This window comes from Armigeres subalbatus, chromosome 1, assembly GCF_024139115.2.
Source record: "Armigeres subalbatus isolate Guangzhou_Male chromosome 1, GZ_Asu_2, whole genome shotgun sequence".
NCBI lineage: Eukaryota > Metazoa > Arthropoda > Insecta > Diptera > Culicidae > Armigeres > Armigeres subalbatus.
In genome coordinates, this window is record NC_085139.1 from 307,073,176 (window position 1) to 307,094,289 (window position 21,114).

General features: G+C 38.9%; 1 protein-coding gene across 10 annotated transcripts in view; it reads left to right on the top strand.

Annotated features, from left to right (window-relative positions):
- LOC134207886 (cyclic AMP response element-binding protein B) overlaps positions 1-20,530 on the top strand; it is a 79,146-nt gene extending 58,616 nt beyond the window's left edge. For 3 of the 10 annotated variants that reach the window (XM_062683890.1, XM_062683888.1, XM_062683889.1), the window contains exons 3-6: positions 5,339-5,488; positions 5,669-5,834; positions 17,725-17,826; positions 18,367-20,530. In XM_062683890.1, the coding sequence (XP_062539874.1) occupies positions 5,339-5,488; positions 5,669-5,834; positions 17,725-17,826; positions 18,367-18,599 (651 nt within the window). In that variant the 3' untranslated portion in view covers positions 18,600-20,530. The remainder of the gene's footprint in view (positions 1-5,338; positions 5,489-5,668; positions 5,835-17,724; positions 17,827-18,366) is intronic. The other 7 variants (XM_062683891.1, XM_062683892.1, XM_062683893.1 and 4 more) reach the window with 7 other exon arrangements.
- Positions 20,531-21,114: the final 584 nt, after the last annotated feature.

The window sequence follows — 21,114 nt, forward strand, 5'->3', positions numbered from 1 at the left end:
AAAAGTGGGGTCATGGAACCAAACATTGTCACATGGATGCTAAATGCATGATTTGTGGTGGAACCTCTCACGCCAAGGACGCATGTCCTGTGAGAGAAGATTCCAATAAATTTAAGTGCGCAAACTGTGGGGGCAATCATAAATCCAATTTCTGGGAATGCCCTTCACGCAAAAAAGTTTTGAATTCCCGTGCAAAATTGATGACGGGAAATTCCAATCGGATCCCAGATTCGACGGGTAGAAATTTTTCAAAAATGGAAAATTTCCCCGAATGCTTCCAAAACTCAGCTTATAATTTTCCCACATAAGCCGAGAGCTTCTTATTTGAAACCTTCTAGCAGACATATTGTCACTATGAATGGGGTTCCAATTAATTGGTCTAGCGAAGCTAAATATTTAAGACTTCTGCTAGATCAAAAATTAACTTTTAAAAATCACATTGAAGGCCTTCAAGCCAAATGTAACAAATATATTAAGTGCCTATATCCACTTATAAACAGAAAATCAAAACTTTGTCTTAAGAACAAACTTTTGATTTACAAACAAATTTTTAGACCTGCCATGTTGTATGCTGTGCCAATATGGGCTAGTTGCTGCAATACCAGAAAGAAGGCACTCCAGAAGATTCAAAATAAAATTTTGAAAATGATTCTGAAGTTGTCTCCGTGGTATAGTACCAATGAACTTCATAGAATTTCTAATATTGAGACATTGCAACAAATGTCCAACAAAATAATTTCCAATTTTAGACAAAAATCGTTGCAATCTTCTATTGCAACGATCAACTCCTTGTACCCTTAGTATAAAATAGGTTAAGTTTAGTTTAAGTTGAAAACATTGTAATTCCTACATGGTTCAATTCAACCAGAGGAAAAATTCTAACTGCCAGAGGCAATTGAAATGTATTAATAATAACTAAAAGCGTAACATAGCAAATAAGGATGATAGTGTTAAGAAAACACGGAACACCTAGTCTAAGAGATGAATGCATGAATTAGATAATTAGCAAATAAAATTAGTTAAAAAAAAAATCACTTCTGTGTGGGGGCTGCCTATTCGATTTTGTTTTCTCGCACTTGTGAACAAGTTCGATATTTTTTTTTATCATAGCTTGTTATGATTCGGAACAGTTTTTGCCTTTCTTTTATCGCTGTTTGTTATCTATTGAGAGCGTTTTCTGCAAACCCTGTATTAGGGTGGCTCAAATTAGTATGGGAAAAACTTTTTTCAATTTTCTTGATGGGCCGCCCTCTTATTCAGCTCTATTTGATGCCCCGATGCTCTGGACAAAATTTCAGCCAAATCGGTCAACGTTTGGGCGGTGCTAAACTCGTTGAAAGTCTATATGGAAAAATGTATGCAGAAACATCCAAAAACAGTGATTTGCAGTTGGGCGGCACAATTTACGATCAAGAACCATGATACTCATTCAGATCTTGAAGAATTTAATACAGAATGTTATGCAGAAAACCGCGAGAAGATTAGAGTTTGCCCGGCTAAGTTATTAGCATTTCTCTGAAGTGGGGTTTGAGCAATTTTCGTTTCTTTTACCTTTGAAAAGAAATAAATTCACCCCTACAACACTCCAGTAAAATTCTAATATCTTTTCCTAATAAACTGCAATCTTCTCGCGGTTTTCAGCATAATATTCTGAATTTAATTCTACAAGAACTGAATGAGTATCATGGTTCTTGATCGTAAATTGTGCCGCCCAACGGCAAATCACTGTTTTTGGATGTTTCTGCATACATTTTTCCATATAAACTTTCAACGAGTTTAGCACCGCCTAAACATAGACCGATTTGGCTGAAATTTTGTCCAGAGCATCAGGGCATCAAATAGAACCGAATAAGAGGGCGGCCCATCAAACAATTTGAAAAAGTGTTTTTTGAGCCACCCTACCCTGTATATAGATATGCAAAAGTATGTTTTGCTGAAAGAATGTAGTCATACCTTCTTTGAAGCATACCTTTTTCCAATGACGAATGTGATCCTTTTGAAAACATGTGATCCCTTCTTTAAACGGCATGTATTTTCCCTGGCAATGGTGGAAGTGATTCCTTCTTCAAAAGATTGTAATTGTTTGAAATAATGTTGGAAGTGTTCTTTTTTTTTTGAATGGAGTTTCGTTTGGAATATGGCAATGGTACATGCGCTTCCTTCTCCAAAAAGGTAAGGTTAAATATGATACCTTCTTCAGGAATAATTATGTGAAACACGCGTTTGCCCCAAATAAGATAATGGTAGATGTACCTATCCCCTTCTGGCCCTTCTTCTTTGAAAGCAAACGCTTGTTCGCTAAAGAGTTCTATAGAGTTAAAAATATGCGATCCTTTTATAGAACGCATACCTTTGCCCTTTACAAGTATGGAGGTACATAATTGTCTTGAAAAAAAAAAGCGTCTGTCTGTCAAAAGGAAAATATGTATGACACTTCTTTGTAAACGATATGCATCTATCCGGTTTATGGAAAACGTTTATCTTACCATTTTTGGTGACATCCGCGTAAAAAACGATTTCCTCAAAAATCGTTTTTTGCGGTTTTCTCGACTTTTTAAAAAACGAGTTTTCCAACTTTTTTTGAATTCGCGTACGAAACCACGCAAACACCAAAATCTACGTAAAAAATCATGAAAAACACCTCCCATGTAAAAACCGACAGTGTTTTGTAATTTTTTTATTTTTTCTTATTTATGTTTTATTTTCTTATCTTACCGACATCCTACAATCTCACTTTCTTTTTTTTCCTTACTCGCTATCATCATCGGAGTGACAGTGCTGTTCCGGAACCCATATCCGGCTCAGTTTTACCAGCCTCTATCGCCATTATGGTCAGCGTCACTGACGCTTGTTTGTACCTTCCGGTGCTGGTACGCACCAACGCTTGACGGACCCCCCTTTATCACCGGACATGACGGCCTCTTCCACCATATCGCGGATCCAGCGCTTCTGATTGTACCCGTCAACTACGTAGACCAGATCTCCTACCAGTAACGGCCTAGCTTCGTCGAGCCATTTCATCCTTTGATTGAGCGACGGCACGTACTTCTTAATCCAACGTTCCCTCATCACGCTAGCCAACTGTTGTAACCCCGCTAAAACGCGTCCCTGAAGGCCACCGCTGGAAGAGGAGGTGGATGTACTTCTCATCGTCAGTGGACGGAAGTTTGATGTCTTATGCTTCAACGAGAACCGTTTGCAGTGTCTCGTCAGTCAACTACCTTTAATCATCGAACTCCTCCACTGACCGGACCAACCACTCACAGGCGCCAACCATGTGTGGTACGATAAGGTTTGAATGGCTACTTTATCCTTGCGTTCGCCAGTTGGTCTGCGCATTGGGGCCTTAGAGCCTCCACAACTTCATTGCTGACTCCTCGAAGATTTGTCCCGTTGTCAAAAAGAACGCGATCGGCCAACCCCGGCGACTGCGTTGTTATCCTGTGCACCATCTCCAAATGCACAGTGCGTGTCACCAAGCAGGTAAACAGCGCTATTCACTTCTCCTCTGTCTTGCGCCCTGTGGTCATCTCGAGCGGTCCCAGATAATCGACACCAACGTAGCTGAACGCACGTAGATTCGGTGTGCCTTGTTGTACTGGTAGCGGGTCGACCCGTAACGCTGGGTAGACACCTTTACGTGGTGCGTTACGGGGTTAGATCTACCACGGTTACATTGCCAGCTACAGGCAAATCCTGACCCAACGAATACCTTCCTTATTATCCAACTCCGTGGTACTTATGAGAGTGTCGCTAAGTCGGTGGTCTCTCGTTAAGTAAGTTCCACATCAACACTTCCTTCCTCTCCCTAGTTACGGTGAAGATGGGCGTGGCCAGGAGTAGTAATCCTCATGCTTTTGTTATTTTTGTTAAAGACTGGAATCAAGGACCACTCCACTTCTTGATTTCTGATAGCATTCTAGATAAGGATCTCAAAAGTAAAACATGAGTATTAGGGTGGCTCAAAAAACACTTTTTCAAATTTTTTGATGGGCCGCCCTCTTATTCGGTTCTATTTGATGCCCTGATGCTCTGGACAAAATTTCAGCCAAATCGGTCAACGTTTGGGCAGTGCTAAACTCGTTCAAAGTTTATATGGAAAAATGTATGCAGAAACATCCAAAAACAGTGATTTGCAGTTGGACGGCACAATTTACGATCAAGAACCATGATACTCATTCAGTTCTTGTAAAATAAAATACAAAATGTTATGCTGAAAACCGCGAGAAGATTAGAGTTTATTACGCAAAGATATTAGCATTTTACTGGAGTGTTGTAGGGGTGAATTTATTTCTTTTCAAAGGTAAAAGAAACGAAATTTGCTCAAACCCCACTGCAGAGAAATGCTAATAACTTAGCCGGGCAAACTCGAATCTTCTCGCGGTTTTCTGCATAACATTCTGTATTAAATTCTCCAAGATCTGAATGAGTATCATAGTTCTTCTTCGTATGTTGTGTAGTCTAGCTGGAATTTACTGTTTTTGGATGTTTCTGCATTCATTTTTCCATATAAACTTCCAACGAGTTTAGCACCGCCCAAACGTTGACCGATTTGGCTGAAATTTTGTCCAGAGCATCAGGGCATCAAATAGAACCGAATAAGACGGCGGCCCATCAAAAAAATTGAACAAAGTTTTTCCCATACTAATTTGAGCCACCCTAATGAGTATCACTAGTGTCCAATCTACGAATTACACCGTAGCAATGCTAATGCTAATGCTAATGCTAATGCCTAGTTGTACTGGTAGCGGGTCCATCCATACACAGGATGCCCATTTACGTGTGGAATGTAGTACAGCTACCGCAATCCGTTTTTAACCAACTGGCGGCTTGTGATAATGGACCAACACCACCAGCGATTCTAATCAACTCATGCTCGTCTACCAGCGGAGTCAGCTCGTACAGTGGGCGGAACTTCTTGAGTGCCAATACTGGCATCAGCTTCAAACTTTCTGACTGCGCTATCTGCGCTCTGGTTGCGTGAACTTATTGGAATTTTACGAGTAAATCTTTAGTTTTGTGAGGTTTTTAATTAAAAAAAAAATTCCTTTTTATTCATTGATGTTCCATAACTATGCATTTTTCAAGAAGTTCTTCCATGGATTCCTCCTCAAGATTTTTCAGTCACTTCTCTCAGGAATTATCCACAACTAACAAGGCCGTCATTTTAATCTTAGTTCTTAGTTTTGTTTTCTGCGATACAGCATAATAGGTTGTAGGTTGTTATACGGTGTAAACATTCTTCAACAAATCAAATGCAGCCCATCACTGACTCCGAAAATCCATATGTCCTATCCATTCTGATTAAAATTATTCCCCCTTTTTCTTCTGATTTTAGGCACAATCAGTCATACAACAGAACCAGCAGTCGGTGATACAAACGGCCGCTGGCCAGATACCTGCCCTACCCCGCGGCGTATTATTAGTGTGTAACAACAAACCTAGCTCAGTCATTCACACCACGCAAGGCAGTTTGCAGGCTATACAGGTGAGTCCGTTCTACTTTTTTTCACTTACACAATTTAGTCGTAGCTCACCTTACCTAATAAAAGCGTCAAAGTGTTAGAATCGCTTCCAAATTCGCAAAACAATACACAAAAAAAACTATCTGAACCGAGAAACTGATCTCTCGATCCTCCGATCGATGTTCGAATCCCACTGTGTACAGATCAAACCAGAGCCGCACGTCGGCAGCGGTGGCAGTATCATGACCGATACCAACAGTGACGACACGATGTCGGACGACGAGACCTCGCCGAAGAAGCGAAGAGATTTACTAACACGACGACCATCCTATCGTAAGATTCTGAGCGACCTCGGCGGAGCGGAAATTGGTATGTTTTTAGTTGTTCGGTTTTGTTTCGGTTTTCGTTCTGCCAACCAAAAGCTCCTTTAAAATCAAACCTTCCCCCCCTTTTCTTCCGAGAAGGTCCGTAGGGCCAGCTCGGACAAAATTACATCCGTGATGAGCAGCAATCATCCATCAGACCATTGCCTTCCTCAATTACACCATCTCATCATCGTCATACAATCAACAATGCCTAATCCCACATCTCCCGAAATCATCATCCCTGGATCCCGCCATTCTAAACCTTCCATTTTTAGTTCATTTTCAAGCTTTTCCTTTTCCATTTCTGTTGAATGCATGCGGTCTTCGCTATTAAATCTAGAATATGGTAATGGCCGTAGAGGGTTCGTAGAAATACTCTGTCTGTACTCATCTGTTTACTCTCTCTCTCTATGCTGACTTTATTATACTTTTTTCGTAGTCGACAAAAACCGTACCGTTCTCGAAGATTCTGCCGGGGTCCCAATTTTTTTACATATATTATTATTATCTTATATATTTATACTCATTAATATTTGTACGAAATAGGCACTCACTTTTTTCTAACATTATCTAACGTTTTGTGCATATTGTTTGCATTGTATAATAGTATTTTTAAAACAAAGCACGACAGTAGTGAGTTTATTAATTGCGTTTGTTGCATGAAAGTTTTCCGACTAACAAGTCTAACGAACATAAAAAACGGAAGCTTACTTGCTGGTTTGGAAGTTGATTTCATACATTTTGTAATTTATATTGATTTTTGGTTTGGAATCACAAATTGAATTACATGATACGTTGTTCATGAAATTTGAGATATGCAATATTTTGCTTTTGATGAGTTTTTTTTATAGTAATTTAAAATTAACCTTGCTAGACATATCCTCAAGAAAAGGTTATAGGCCACCCATCTACTTTACAATTTTATTTTAAGCTTTAAAGTACAAAATGAATCAATGAAACAACTGTGAGTAATACTTGAAAGATTTTTTTTTGCATTTCTACTGGAGTTTCTGCAGCAATATCTAAAACGATTTGCTATGCAAGTTATTCTTTGAGGAGCTTCAACTGGAACCTTTGTATAGAGGAAGAATCATTGCAGAATTACGTCAAGGTTACTTTGTAGAACTCTTGACAGGTTATTATTAGCAGATCTTGTAAAATATAGACTTCTTGGAGAGCTTCTGAAAAAAAATCTTATTCGTAAAGGAACTCCGGAAAATAAATCGTTAAGCATTCTTGACGATATTTACTTCAGGAAGAATTCTTAAAAGGAAATTCTCGATAAATTAGTCGAAGATTTCCGGAAAAATGTTACAGGAAGAATATCGAAGTATCTCCAAAATAGAAGTAGTGAGTCATTTTCCTTCCCTATGAATTTCAACAAGATGTCTCTGAAAATGTCAGATGAAACTGTTTTAACAACAATAAACAAATCAAATCAATCTCCGAGATAACTGCAGGAATTTCTTCGAGGATTTCAATAACAAATTTTGATGCAAAAAAGAAAATTTATTTGATTAAAACAAATCTGAGTCTACTGAAATTTTCAAGACAAGTTGTTATTAAAGGAAGTCCTTGAAATTTTGGTGGAGCTTACAATAAAATAAACATGCAAAATATTTGTCTAAACACATTAGAAGGGCATTGATTGAATTTTTTGAGTAATTTCTAGAGCAATGACGAATTTCTGCAAAACATTCGGCTGTTTCAATTAAATTGACTATGAAAATCTCTAATCAGGGGCATTAATAACTATAGAGCCAGATTATACACAGGGGATTGATGTTAGAAGTAGGCATTTGGACTGAACTTAACATCTTAGTATTCCTCTTGATAATTATCTAACACTAGTCAACAGTATTTTACTCCCTTCAACCATTTCCAGTGTACTCAAAAGATTTTTCTTCGCTGACTTCAGTCATGTGTTCAGCTTTTTTGTAACACGTCCAGTTTTTGAGAAATACGGGTTTAAATTCACGACACCACGTATTCTTATGGGAATTTGGTTTCTCTGTTCTGTAAAGCTGGTTTTCGGCTTCTACCTTTGAAAATGAGGTTTAAATGAGAAATCGTACATGATCCAAGAAAGTTGTTGAATCTTATTTGACACGTTCATTTATTGTGAAAAACGGATTTTTTTCTACAAAAGTTCGTATTTTCATAGAAATTTGGTTTCTCTGCTCTGCAAAGTTAAATGTTGGTTTCTCTCTTTGAAAATAAAGATTAAATATCGTGGAATAGGCCTTGTAGAATGCATATGGTTTGCTGGGATTTATTTGCACGCACATTTGTTTCGAAAACGGAATATAATTCACAAAAGTACGTATTTTCATAAAAAATTTAACTCTCTGTTCTGCAAAGTTCATTTTTGGCTTCTCACTTTGAGAATAAAGTATGAATATAGTAGAATAGGCCTTGCAGATCACATATGGTTTGTTGGATTTCATTTGGCACGTACATTTGTTGCAAAAAAACGGAATTTAATTCACAGAAGTAAAGAAAACTGGTTTCTCTGTTCTGTAAAGCAGTATTTCGGCTTCGCACTTTGAGAATCAATTTTGAATATCGTAGAATAATCCTTACAGAATGCATATGGTTTGTTGGGTTTCATTTGGCACGTATATTTGTTACGATAAACGGAATTTAATACACAAAAGTACGTTTTTCCATAGAAATTTGGTTTCTCTGTTCTGCAAAGCCAAAAAAATCCGTTTTTCACAACAAAAAAACTGTGCCAAATAAAATCCAACAGACCATATGCATTTTGCAAGGCCTATTCTACAAAATTCAAACTTTATTCTCAAAGTGAGGAGCCAGAATTTAGCTTAGCAGAGAAGGGAAACCAAATTTCTATGAAAATACGCCCTTTTGTGAATTAAATTCTGTTTTTTTCAAAATAGATGAACGTGCCAAATGAAATCCAATAAATAACATGCATTCTACAAGGCCTATTTTACAAAATTGAAACTCTATTCTCAAAGTGAGGAGCCGAAATTTAGCTTTGCAGAGCAGAGAATCTAAATTTCTTTGAAAATACGTACTTTTGTTAATTAAATATTGGTTTTACACAACAAATGAACGCGCCAAATAAAATCCAACAACCTACATGTATTCTACAAGGCTCATTTTTCAAATTTCAAACTTTATTCTCTTAGTGAGGAGCCGAAATTTAGCTTTGCAGAGAAGACAAACCAAATTTCTAAGAAATCTAATCTTGATCTTGAGGATTTATGGGAAGTTTGAAGCCCACAGCTGTAGCTGAAGGACAAGCTGCCATTGATGCAGTGAAAGACCGTAAAGCTCGTGCGAAGATAATTCTTTTGTTAGATCGAGTGAATTATATCCACGTGGAAGAAGCCGCTTCTGAAGATAACGGTCTTACTAGACGTGTTGCTTTATTGAGGAAACTCATTACGGCAAGTCTTTTGTCGTGCGACTCCATCAACATCAACGACATCATTTCTACTGCCCATCAACTCGTGGCGTTGGATTTGAAATTTCTGAAGAATGTGTCGGAGTCCTACTAAATATCAGTTAGATTATCATAGGAATAACGTTTGCATTATAAAAAGGACTTTTTTCGGATGGTGATAAAGCTAAGACAGATAATTGCTCTTGATAAATTTCCCATGGAAGGTTCGCTACGTTAATTTTCTATGTTCCGGGTATTACATCACGGACATTAATTTACAATGTTCTGAAAACTCATGTAAATATGTACACTATGTGGAAGATTTTTATTTGAAAAATGTATTGGAGGTAACCACTTTCCCTTCGATGGGACTCGAACCCACTGAAGGTCGTTGGTTCGAGTCCAATCGAAGGGAAAGTGGTTACCTCCAATACATTTTTCAAATCAAAATCTTCCACATAATGTACATATTCACATATGAGTATTCAGAACATTGTAAAAAAATACTTTTCACTGTTTGGTCGGTTGTACGACCTCCCTGCCAAGCGCACGCAGCGATGTAGCCACTTTTCCCTCGGTCTTCCTCTTTAGCTTTCTTAGGAGCTTCTTTTCGCTCAGAGTTGAACGGGAAACGGGCTTTCTGTCGATGTTCTGAATGTTGTCTAATAGTGCCAAGATGTTGTAGATGTCGGAACGGGCGTATCCGGCGTCCACAAAGTGCCGCACGATGTCCGTTTTCGACGGGCGGGGTGTCGCACTTTGAACGCGCACAATTCCGAACGGAGTTGCTTCACTGTTTTTGCCATCACGGATAGAATTCGACTGATAGAGCTGTCAATTTTGTCTGCTGACTCATGGGTTACTATGATTGATGCTGCATGGGTAGTTTCGTCAGTGCGGGTGAAAAATCAGCAATTTATGTCCACTTTTTTAAAATGCAAACGTTACAAGCCTAGAATTTGAATGCTTTAGAAGTTAACACTCCCATGAAGTCACTTGGAGGGTTGAACTTAATTGTTGTCAACATAATAAAATGAGCATCATTCAGAATCAGTGTAAGCAGATTCACTTTGCGTAACTTTTCTAGGGTAACCGTACCCTTAGTGGAGGTAGCACCAATAGTGGTGGTAGTGGGGTTTTTATGAGATTTATCATTTTTATACAGTTTACGATGGTTTCAGTTGATGCGTCATGCTTTAAATATCCTGTTAAATGCAACTTATCTTAAGATTTCGCTTGAAAAACTATTGAAAACAATGATTTTTCTTAACAAAATTGACTCCCTTGCACCTATACTGCCGCTAACCGCAAGTCGAGCACATCTGTATATGGTCCTCCATATACAGATGTGCTCGACTTGCGGTTAGCGGCAGTATAGTGGTGCAACTGTACCAATAGTGGCGAGTCTCATAAGAAACCAATGGATAGCACCACTATAGGAACCAAAATTAAATTTTACCGCCACTAAAGGAACAGTGTACCCATAGTGGTGCAAGCAATATTCGGTAATTGTTGATGGTAAATGACATCTATCTCATTGTTGTTAAAAAAATATTTTCTTTTGTGGATTTACTAATACCTCCACAATTGGTACCGTTACCCTATCAGAAACTTATATGTTGTATGATGGATCATCAGCATCTGGGTAGAAAAGTGCTGTGTCGTCGGGGAACAATTTCGGTATTCCGTTTAATGGCAAATTTCCAATACCATTGATATAAATAAAAAATAAAATAAGCCCGATGTTGCTTCCTTGTGGGATCCCAATGTTGATAGACCTTGGAGTATTTGCATCATTCAAAACAACAAACTGTTTCCTGTCGTTTAAATAACTACGAATGCCATAGCGCTCCAGTTTCTGGAAAAGAATATTGTGGTGCAACGTGTCAAACGCCTTTTTGTGGTCAATAAAGAGACCTCCAACAATACATTTATGGTCAATATTTTGCAATATTTCTATAACACATCATGCTTATTCTGTTACAAGGGCTGGACACGAAACATTGAGCTAAGAGTCAAAGAAGAACCGTTTGTAAACCATGTTGCACTCCTAAAAGTTTTAACCGATGTGATCAACGGAGTGAATTTCTCGATGAACTCCTGAAAGAATCACAAAGATTCAAACTTCGATTTGACGAATCTGAGAGCACACCCATGCAAATGAACACCATCAACAGGTAACAGGAGGCTCCATCTATGCGTGGAGGCAAGGAATTCCTTGTTGCAGTTCTGTTAGGAGTTCACCCAGGAATTTCCTCAGAAAATCTTCTTGAAGCTCCACCAGAAATTCTTCCTGGAGTTCCTCCAAGAATTCTTCCTGCAGTTCCAAAAGCAATTCCTCTTATAGCTCCATCTGGCATTCCTCTTAGAGTTTAAACAGGTATTCCTCCTAGAGTTTCTTCAGGAATACTTCCTTCAGTTCCTTCTGGAATTTCTCCAGGGATTTCTCCAGGGATTTCTCCTGGCGTCTTTTCGACATTTCTTCTATGATTACCTTCGGGAATTAATCCTGGAGTTCATGAAGAAATTCTTCCTGTAGCTCCTCCAGGAATTTCATCTGTTCTCCCAAAACGAGCCAACCTAGGGCTGAAAGTCTCGTAAATAAAGATATAAAAAAATTCCACCTGTGGTTCATCCAGGATGTCTTCCTGGAGTTTCTCCAAAAAATCTTTTTGGAGTTCCTCCAGAAATTACTTCTGGAGTTTCCCAGGATTTCTTCCTGGAGCTCTTCCAGAAATTACTATTTAGGCTCCTCCAGCAATTCCTGCTGGAGCTCCTGCAGGGATACTTCCTTGAGTTTCCTTAGGAATTCCTCCTGGAGTTTCTTCAAGAGGGGGGGGGACCCTTAGCATAGTTGGCTACACGTTCGCATTACAAGCGCATGGTCATGGTTTCGATTTCTAGCCCCCCGCCACATCCTCGTCATTCGACGGATCCACAGCCCATACAGTGAAGTTCTGTCTTTCAGAATGCATGATGATGGCTGACAACTTGTTCTTCTTGGAGGCATTTCTCCAACGTTACCCGGATAAACGGCAACCGAACAATGCAAGGATCATTGGATAGACGACATGGACACACGGACTCAATGGACTCACGCCAGCCCATCTGACAACGATAACAATAATAAGTAATGGAAAATCTAAAAATAGATTCTGTGTGGATTCTGTACAGCAGAAAAAAGCAGTAGATCTCGGCACAGTAGCGGTTGAGTAACACAGAGTGCCTAACAAATAAAGAAAGGATTAAAAAAAGTTTCTTCAGGAGTTTGTCCAGAGATTCCTCTTAGCGTCCCTTTGGAAATTTTTCTTCGAATTTCATCGGGAATCTAATCTGAAGTTCCTCAAGGAATTATTTCTTGAATCCATCCAGGAGTCCTTCTTGGAATTTCTACAAAAAATCATCTTGGAGCTCCTCCAGGAACTACTCTTGAAGTTCGTTCAGAAACTACTGCTGGAATTTTTCCAGGAATTTCTCTCGGAATGAATTCCTGGGGGAATTCCGAATGAATTCCTGGGGGAATTCCGAATGAATTCCTGGGGGAATTCCGAATGAATTCCTGGGGGAATGCCGAATGAAATCCTGGAGGAATTCAAAATGAATTCCTGGAGGAATTTAAAATGAATTCCTGGAGGAATTCAAAATGAATTCCTGGAGGAATTCAAAATGAATTCCTGGAGGAATTCAAAATGAATTCCTGGAGGAATTCAAAATGAATTCCTGGAGGAATTCAAAATGAATTCCTGGAGGAATTCAAAATGAATTTCTGGAGGAATTCAAAATGAATTCCTGGAGGAATTCAAAATGAATTCCTGAAGGAATTCAAAATGAATTTCTGAGGAAATTCAGAATGAATTCCTAGGGGAATTCAGAAAGAATTCCTGTGGGAATTCACAATGAATTCCTGGGGGAACTCAGAATTAATTCCTGGGGGTATTCAGAATGAATTCTTGGAGTAATTCCGAATGAATTCCTGCGGTAATCCGAATAAATTCCTGGGAGAATTCAGAATGAATTCCTGGCAGATATTCAGAATGAATTCCTGGAAAAATTCAGAATGAATTCCTGGAGAAATTCGGAATGAAGTCGTGGAGGAATTCAAAATGAATTCCTGGGGGAATTCAAAATTATTTTTTGGGAAATTTAAAATGATTTAAAATGAATTCCTGGGGGAATTCAGATTGAATTCCTGGAGGAATTCAGAATAAATTTCTTGAGGGAATTCAGAACGAATTTCTTGGGGGAATTCAGAATGAATTCCTGGGAGATTTCAGAATGAATTACTGGGGAATTCAAAATGAATTTCTATAGGAGTTCAGATTGAATTCCTGATTATTTCAAAATTAAAACCTGGGTGAGTTTAAAGAAATTCCTGAGAGAATTCAGAATGAATCCCTGCGGAATTTCAGAATGAATCCATGAGGAAGGTCAGAATGAATTCATTTAGAATTTAGAATGAATTTCTGGCGGAATTCAGGACTAACTCTTGGAGGAATTCAGAATGAACTCCTGGGGGAATACTTTTTCATTGCTTTGTTTTTGATAGGATGAACATGGGAGCTATGAAATGAAGTGCTGAACAGTTCCTCTTTATCACGCGGAAATTGATAATATTCAAACCGCCGTTTCCCTTCATCACGTTCTTTGCATTGAATATCCATCGTCATACTTCTTGAAACGTGTAATTTTTTCGGAATTCTAGTTTCTGCAAATTCTTTGAAATCACACAATAACTCTTGGAAACGTTTCACCTGCTCTAGAGTCCTATAAGAAGAGTAACGTCATGTGCCACGTTTGACAGGTCTCCTGCTCGTTTGGAACGCGCATTTGTATGGAACTGACAGACGATTCTGTTCCAATTCTGACACTTGACGACACTGTTATTATAGTCACTGTAACCTGCTCCATATAATTTTGCATACAAGCAGTGTGGTACGACTTGCATACAACATGCTGGATAGCCAAAAACTGACTTCAAAAAACATGGAACGGAACTATCCGGCTGGTTTTCAGTGGCCGTTGCATGAAAATCTGGGGTGGCATTGCGCATCTCGAATCGAATCACTCGATTCATACGTTTTTGCATTCGTTTCGAAAAAATTGCGGCATTATGTATTTCGTTCGACTTCATTCAGTCGCAGTACAAGATTTCGAATGGTGCTGTACTAGCTCAATCGAGTATGTTCTGTCAAACGAAATGTAGACAGAGAGAATGAGAGATAGCTGTCTCCGTGTTTAGTATGCCGCCCGCTGGAGAGACAGCCTTCAGCGCATGGCGAATGTGAGTAAACAGAGAGAATAAGAGTGATTTCATCTGCGTGTAACATGTTGCATGTTGGAAAGGCATCCTTCAGGGCATGAATTGGCAGTTAATTTATAAACAAGCAAATTGTACTCAATGACCATAAAAAAGAATATTATTTATTGAGTAGTTGCAACCGATTAAAACATACGATATGTTTTGTAAATTGAGATATTGTTACCACACAAATTATAAGTTTTATATTTATTCGAATTTATGCCACAGATCCAATTTTGAGCTAAATAATTTAAAGCTAAAGAAGGATTCGATAATAAATTACTTTGATGTTTCCATGTGTTTTAGTTAAATGCACTTGGGTCATATCTGGCGCGTTTTTTTTTATTTAACTCAACCATTTTTACGTAGATTTTGGATTATACAAGTTGTTATGCACATTTTCCCCATTTCATGCGGTTTATCGAAATCGTCAAGAAATACGGGAAAACTGCAAAAAAAAAAAAGATTTTAGTTGAAGTCGTTTTTACGCGGATTTTGGGATAATTAGAGATTGCATAATGTCTGGAAACTATAAAAGTAGGTATACTAATGATATTTTTCCCTTCAAGATACAATAATGAAACATTTATTCTCTTCCCGTAGAGAAATAATAACAAATATAATTAAAAACTTTCAGCAAGAAATGACTCTCGAACAACATTCGAAAGCTATAAAGGTGACGAGTGTTTTTCATTCGACTTGAGTCGTTTTCCAGTGTGCTATCGAGTATCCATAATGCCAAAACATCTCGTTATTCTTGTACCTCCTCGAGCATACTCGAACGATGAGTCGTTTTCGAGATCGAATCGAAAGCCGTAATGCCAAACATGTTCGACTCGATAGAATTACGTTCGAATCGAGATGCGCAATGCCACCCCTGCTTTCAGTAGTCGTTTTTCGACAACCCAAGGATTGTTCTTTGAAAAAAATCAAAAGATTTGATTGAAAACCAACTAAGATCTGGATACTCAAAGTGGTCGTTCCAACTTTTTTTTTGCAACCTCGGTACTTGTAGTGTTAAAGAATGTTTTGCCTATCAAAGAGTTTTCACGACTGGGTGGGAATCGAACTCTCTCCTCGTAATATACATTATATTATACTATGCACTAAGAGAAATGGCTGAAACGATTTTCATAGGACTGATCTAATGAGTGGAGAGGGGCGTTTGTTCGAAAAAGTCCATTCGTCCGAATGCCACTTGGTTGAATGTCAAGTTTTACTGAAAGTCATCTAGCCTTTGGCAGAAATGGTTTATTAGGTCGGAAACGCTTTGGCCGAAAATGTGATTTGGCCAAAGCGAACATACAGCCGAAAGGAAGGCGAAACTTTCAACCAAATGGCCCTTTCTGCGAACCGTAGGTTTCGGTCAAATAGCCCTTTTTTCTAACGACATTTTTGGCTAATTGATCTTTCCAGCTAAACGACTTGTGGCCTAGTGGCCTTCAGTCGTAAGACTTAGAAAAAACGCCCCTTCCCCAGCTATCCAATAAGATGATTACTTGAAACGTTTATGGGTGTGTGGAGTAATCACGCGCCTCCTAATCTTCGAGTCCAAATTACACTTTGTTTCAAGTACAATACTCTAAACATCTTATAAGTTTGTCTTATGAAATGCATTTCAAAAGATTAACTTATGAGTATCAACATGTTTTCTTATGTCGAAGTTCCAAAAGAAAATCTTATGATACTTATATGACCAGATTTATATGTTTCTATGAAATCGAGTAATTAGCATCCTGCTGGATGTCTTGGTTGATAGGAGAATTATTGTCTTTTTAGCCTAACCGTTATGACTATTGCATTTTCTTCGAGAGAGACTTTAAGACTTCGCTTTCGGAATTTTCTTTAAGGCGGGATTTGGAATTTACGTGTTTTTTACGGGGTTCACCCTAGTGAAAATATTGATTATGGGTACTCGGTTTCAAGGAAGAGAATCCTGTAAATCGCAGTTCAAAATACACTTCGTTGTTACTGTTTATGGTTAATTGGAACAAGACTGTCCTTGCTCCAAAAAATCGCACACTCTTTAATAGTTTAGTCTTAAAGTACATTTTAAACACGATTTTCCTCGCGGAACGAGTAGACATCTGACTATTTGGAGAAAAGTAGGTCGGACAGCATTGTTTGTTACAATGACGACTCCCTCCTCGCAGGTAGACCAGGTGCAGGCGTCTATTCGCGTGAGCTGAGATTGGAACAGTCCCACTCACTGAATACAACAAAGGTGACTGACGCTGTTTATAACTATGAAAGTGAACATAATGTGGCGAAGCGGGGGTTGTAATGCCAACAAAGAAGAAACCATAAGAATTTCAAGGTGTTTTCCCGAAGACGAGGAAAATGTTTATACTTATACAATCCAGTTAGTGCAAAACTTCTTGATTTATATAACAAGAAGATCTATTTTCGAACAAGTGATTAAATTATGTTGAAACTAGCTCCTTTTATTATTTTTGTTGTAGTCAGAAGTTTTATAACTTTTCAAAACAAGATCTATGGACATCTGAGGATATTTGAACAAGTTTGGTACGTTCCTGAACGGTTCTCCTAGCCTCATCTCTTGGACTTGTTAATATATGACTTTCATCGCCAAATGATCTGAGTATTACGGTTTTTTATCTGTGCCTATATCGTACCGCAATGAATGCATCATTTTTAATAAAAAAAAATAGAACAAAAAGCAGAACTAGTCATGTGTTCTGAAATGGTTTTGATTGAGCGCATGAATATAAATAATTGCTTCCTTTCAATAAGCTACCTAAGCTGTTTTGAGTTCTTCCCAAGTTTTACCTTGATTTCGTTCCTTTTTCTTCATAAAAAAATCATCGCATCTTGAAAAGTATCGAAAATTTGACCATTCACAATCCAGTGTCCACACGACACGGCACCCAGCACACCATACACACTATCAAAAAACACGAGCATTCGAATCATTCTCTATCGTCAAGCATCGCCTAACCTCCATATCGCCCGCCATCACTTGTGTATGCCAACCACATACATCGCGCCCATCAGAACTAAAACAATCGAAAACAACCATACCCTTCTAATTTGGCGTTGCTATTGTACAAAGAACGAAAACCCGGATTTCGACAAAATCGTCGCAAAAAGCTAACGAAATTTCGAAGAAGAGACCCCACTACTACTACTGCCTACCTACCTCCCTCACACTCTCACAAACAGCAAATGCCCATGGCGATGGCTCAGGACTGCATGCGTTAGCGGCGACCGGCGGTGGCGTAGTGCAATATACCCAGGCCCAGGATGGTCAAATTTACGTACCTCGTAAGTATCCCTTTCCCCCTGTTTCGTTTTTTTTCCACCCCGGTTCGGTTTCGTCCCGTTCCAACCCGCAAACCAACCTCTGTCTTTGATTCTGCATAACCGATGATTGCCGAACTATTGAATCGAAAAACCAGCAACACTTCCTCCCCCATGGCTTGCTATTGCTATTTAGAGTCTGATTTCAAACACTTCTAGCATAGTTGCTTGTTGCCTTTTTAGTAACAGTAATTTATTCGTAGTTATTGACATTCTATTTTGTTTACTTCATTCGATTTTCCCCTTATTGGGATAAGTAGAAATTGACATAGTTTTGTTTTTCTTTCTCTTTTTATTTTTATTTTCCGTTCCATTTTCGGTTCGGTTCTGTTATTTGTTGCACGTGTTTCCGGTTTCCTTCTTCTGTAAAATGGCGATGATGCAACCAACAAACAACAAAACAACATGATACCTGCTTGAACTGCACGCACTTGCACTTGATTTTTATCGAACTATTACAAATACGAAAAACATCGAAAACATCGCAACCACCACAAACCACAGATCTCTTTCCCAATGCAGTCATGGGCGGCAACGTGCAGCTAGAGGATCAGTCCCGAAAGCGGGAGATGCGCCTTCAGAAAAACCGGGAAGCGGCCCGGGAATGTCGACGCAAGAAGAAGGAATACATCAAGTGCCTGGAGAACCGAGTGGCCGTGTTGGAGAACCAAAACAAAGCCCTCATCGAGGAGCTCAAATCCCTCAAAGAGCTCTACTGCCAGCAGAAGAACGATTGAGGTGGCCAAGGGGAAGCAGCAAGTAGACAATAGTCGGCACTCTGTCACGATTACCAAGTACCATTACATCAGCTACTACGACTAGGACTACAACCAATCAGTGTTGTCTGTGGAAAGGGTTCGTTCCGCTGCCGATCAAAACCGAGGAAACCCAGCAGTAGGAAATACCAGCAAATTATACGGATCCATAAACGCGAACCCACTCCACACCACCATCATCGAAAAGAAGATAATGTCTGCGTATATTTTGTACTCAAAACGTGGACCCCTTTCCTTCTGCTAGAAGGATACAGATAGTAGAGATAAAACAAAGATGGCTGATGCCATTTTTTGTATGTGTGTAATACACACATACCAATGTATTGAAATCCATCCAGCGGAAAACAGAAATATACTAAGATTCATTGTTTGACGGACCTCTCGGTTCGGATGCCATCAGAGAAAGATTTTTAATGGAAGAAAAGAATGGAACGTGTCTTAGCTCAAAGTATGAACGGTAAGTTTCGGTTACGAGAGTTTGGCAACCCTTCCCGTTGTTATTACAATAGAAGTATTAAACTGTAGAGGAACATAAGAAAGTGCGGTTCGACAAAAGTATGTTTACGAATGAGAGCAGAAGCACCACAACGACAATATTTCTCTTAAGTTTATTGCTTCTATTGTGGCAACAATTTTCAAAATTTCAATTGTTACTGAAGCGTATTTAAAATACGAATAGTAGAATAGTAGTGGCTGGAAGGGTTGCCAAAATAACCGAAGCCAGCCATGTATGTGTTTCTATTCTTTGTTTTCTATTTTAGTAGGCTTAGGTAAATCAAACACACACATACTAATTATTCTTTGTATAGTTGGGTCAAAATCAATTGGAACTTGGTGGAAAATGAAACGAAACACTGTTTGTTGTATTACTTTATATAGCTGTACAGGTTAGGAAACAAAACAAGTAAAATACAAAATGGTGCCACCTTCGGCTTGGCTCTACTCGTTGTTGTGTAGTGTGTGCACGATTAATGGCAGATCAGTTACAGCGGAGGCAGAGGGTCCATTTTTTTATCAATGGAATAACAATGGAAGAAAACTCGTTCCATACTATATTTGTGATCGTCCGTCTTGGCACCGCCGTTTGACCGTTATATGTCAAATATGGCGGATGAAGTACGATAGACGGTCCGGAACAGCCGCTACACACTGAACGAAATCAACTCAAAGAAGCTTTGTGTGTTTTCCGTTTTTGTTTTGTTTTGGAGAGAATCACCAGGAAAACTTAGAACACATGCATCCAAGCAAGCTGTAAAAAATAACCTTTAAAATACTGGAGTGGAGAACACTCTCCCGGATAATGTCCGGCAACTTAGTAAGAGGGAATTGAGCCCTCATTGGTGAAACTACTAATTTCAAGAGGAGATAATTGTACATTTAGCGAAAAGATATAAGAACGATATGAAGAGAATTAATTTAAGAGAAAACCATTTTTACTTATACACAAGAATACCTATATATTAAATGTAATGACGTAAGGAAGTAAAATAAATTTAGGGACGAAAGAATAGGGGAAAACGACGAGAAAAAAACTAGGCGAGGCAAGAGTTAAGAAGGTTACTCTACGAGGCGAAATTTTACTAAGAAAACCAAACTTTAACTGAATTGAAATCGGGGTAAAACCATGGTAGAATTATGAAATTTGATTTTGAAAAATGAATGAAAATTTTTGCTCGTGTTTTTTCTCGCTGATCAAGGCGGGTGCGGCCTTTGAACGGAACACGTTGGTTTTCGGATCACCTGTAGCCCAGCAATTAGATAATAAACATATTTGGATGAATTGAAAATTATTGTTGGCCGCAGCCGTAATCGACAGCGGAGAAGGGACACTGATCGTCATTCAAAACAATGTGGAATAAAACAAAATCGATGAGCTGTTAACTAAAACATAACTATCCGTTGTTGATGTGTGTTTATTGCGAAAGAAATTCCCGTAAAGCATGATTAAATTAGGTATTTGATGAATAATGACAACCATACAATGAAACGAGAGGCTCGCCGCTGGACGCAACATCCCCCTCCCGTAAATGATTGTGAAAGTTACAATGAGTGATTCTGCTACGGACCGCAACTTCCTGCCGTCACAGATAACATATATTGAGGCTGGCATCCGATACGTGTGTAAACATCCGCAACCGTCAATTCAAATGTATTTTAAATTGGGACCGCGTTTGGCAATCGATTGGAGATGGCGCAAGGATCATTGTTATTGAAAACGCAGCCCGAATGCGGTTGTCAAATGCATTGGCTGCGTTCGACGGTTGTTAATCAGCTGCATCCTTATGTACTGCCGCAATCAGTTGAGTAGATGGCAGTAGTGGGCCAACGTATATCAATTCAAAAGTTTACACAGGATTTTCAATAAAATTTGGTCTAGCTTCAATATCTTATCTGTGATGGACCTGGGGGAACGCGCGCAGGACATAATTCTACCGGCTCCGGATCTCCAGGAAATCCAAGAGGAGATTGGCCGGCT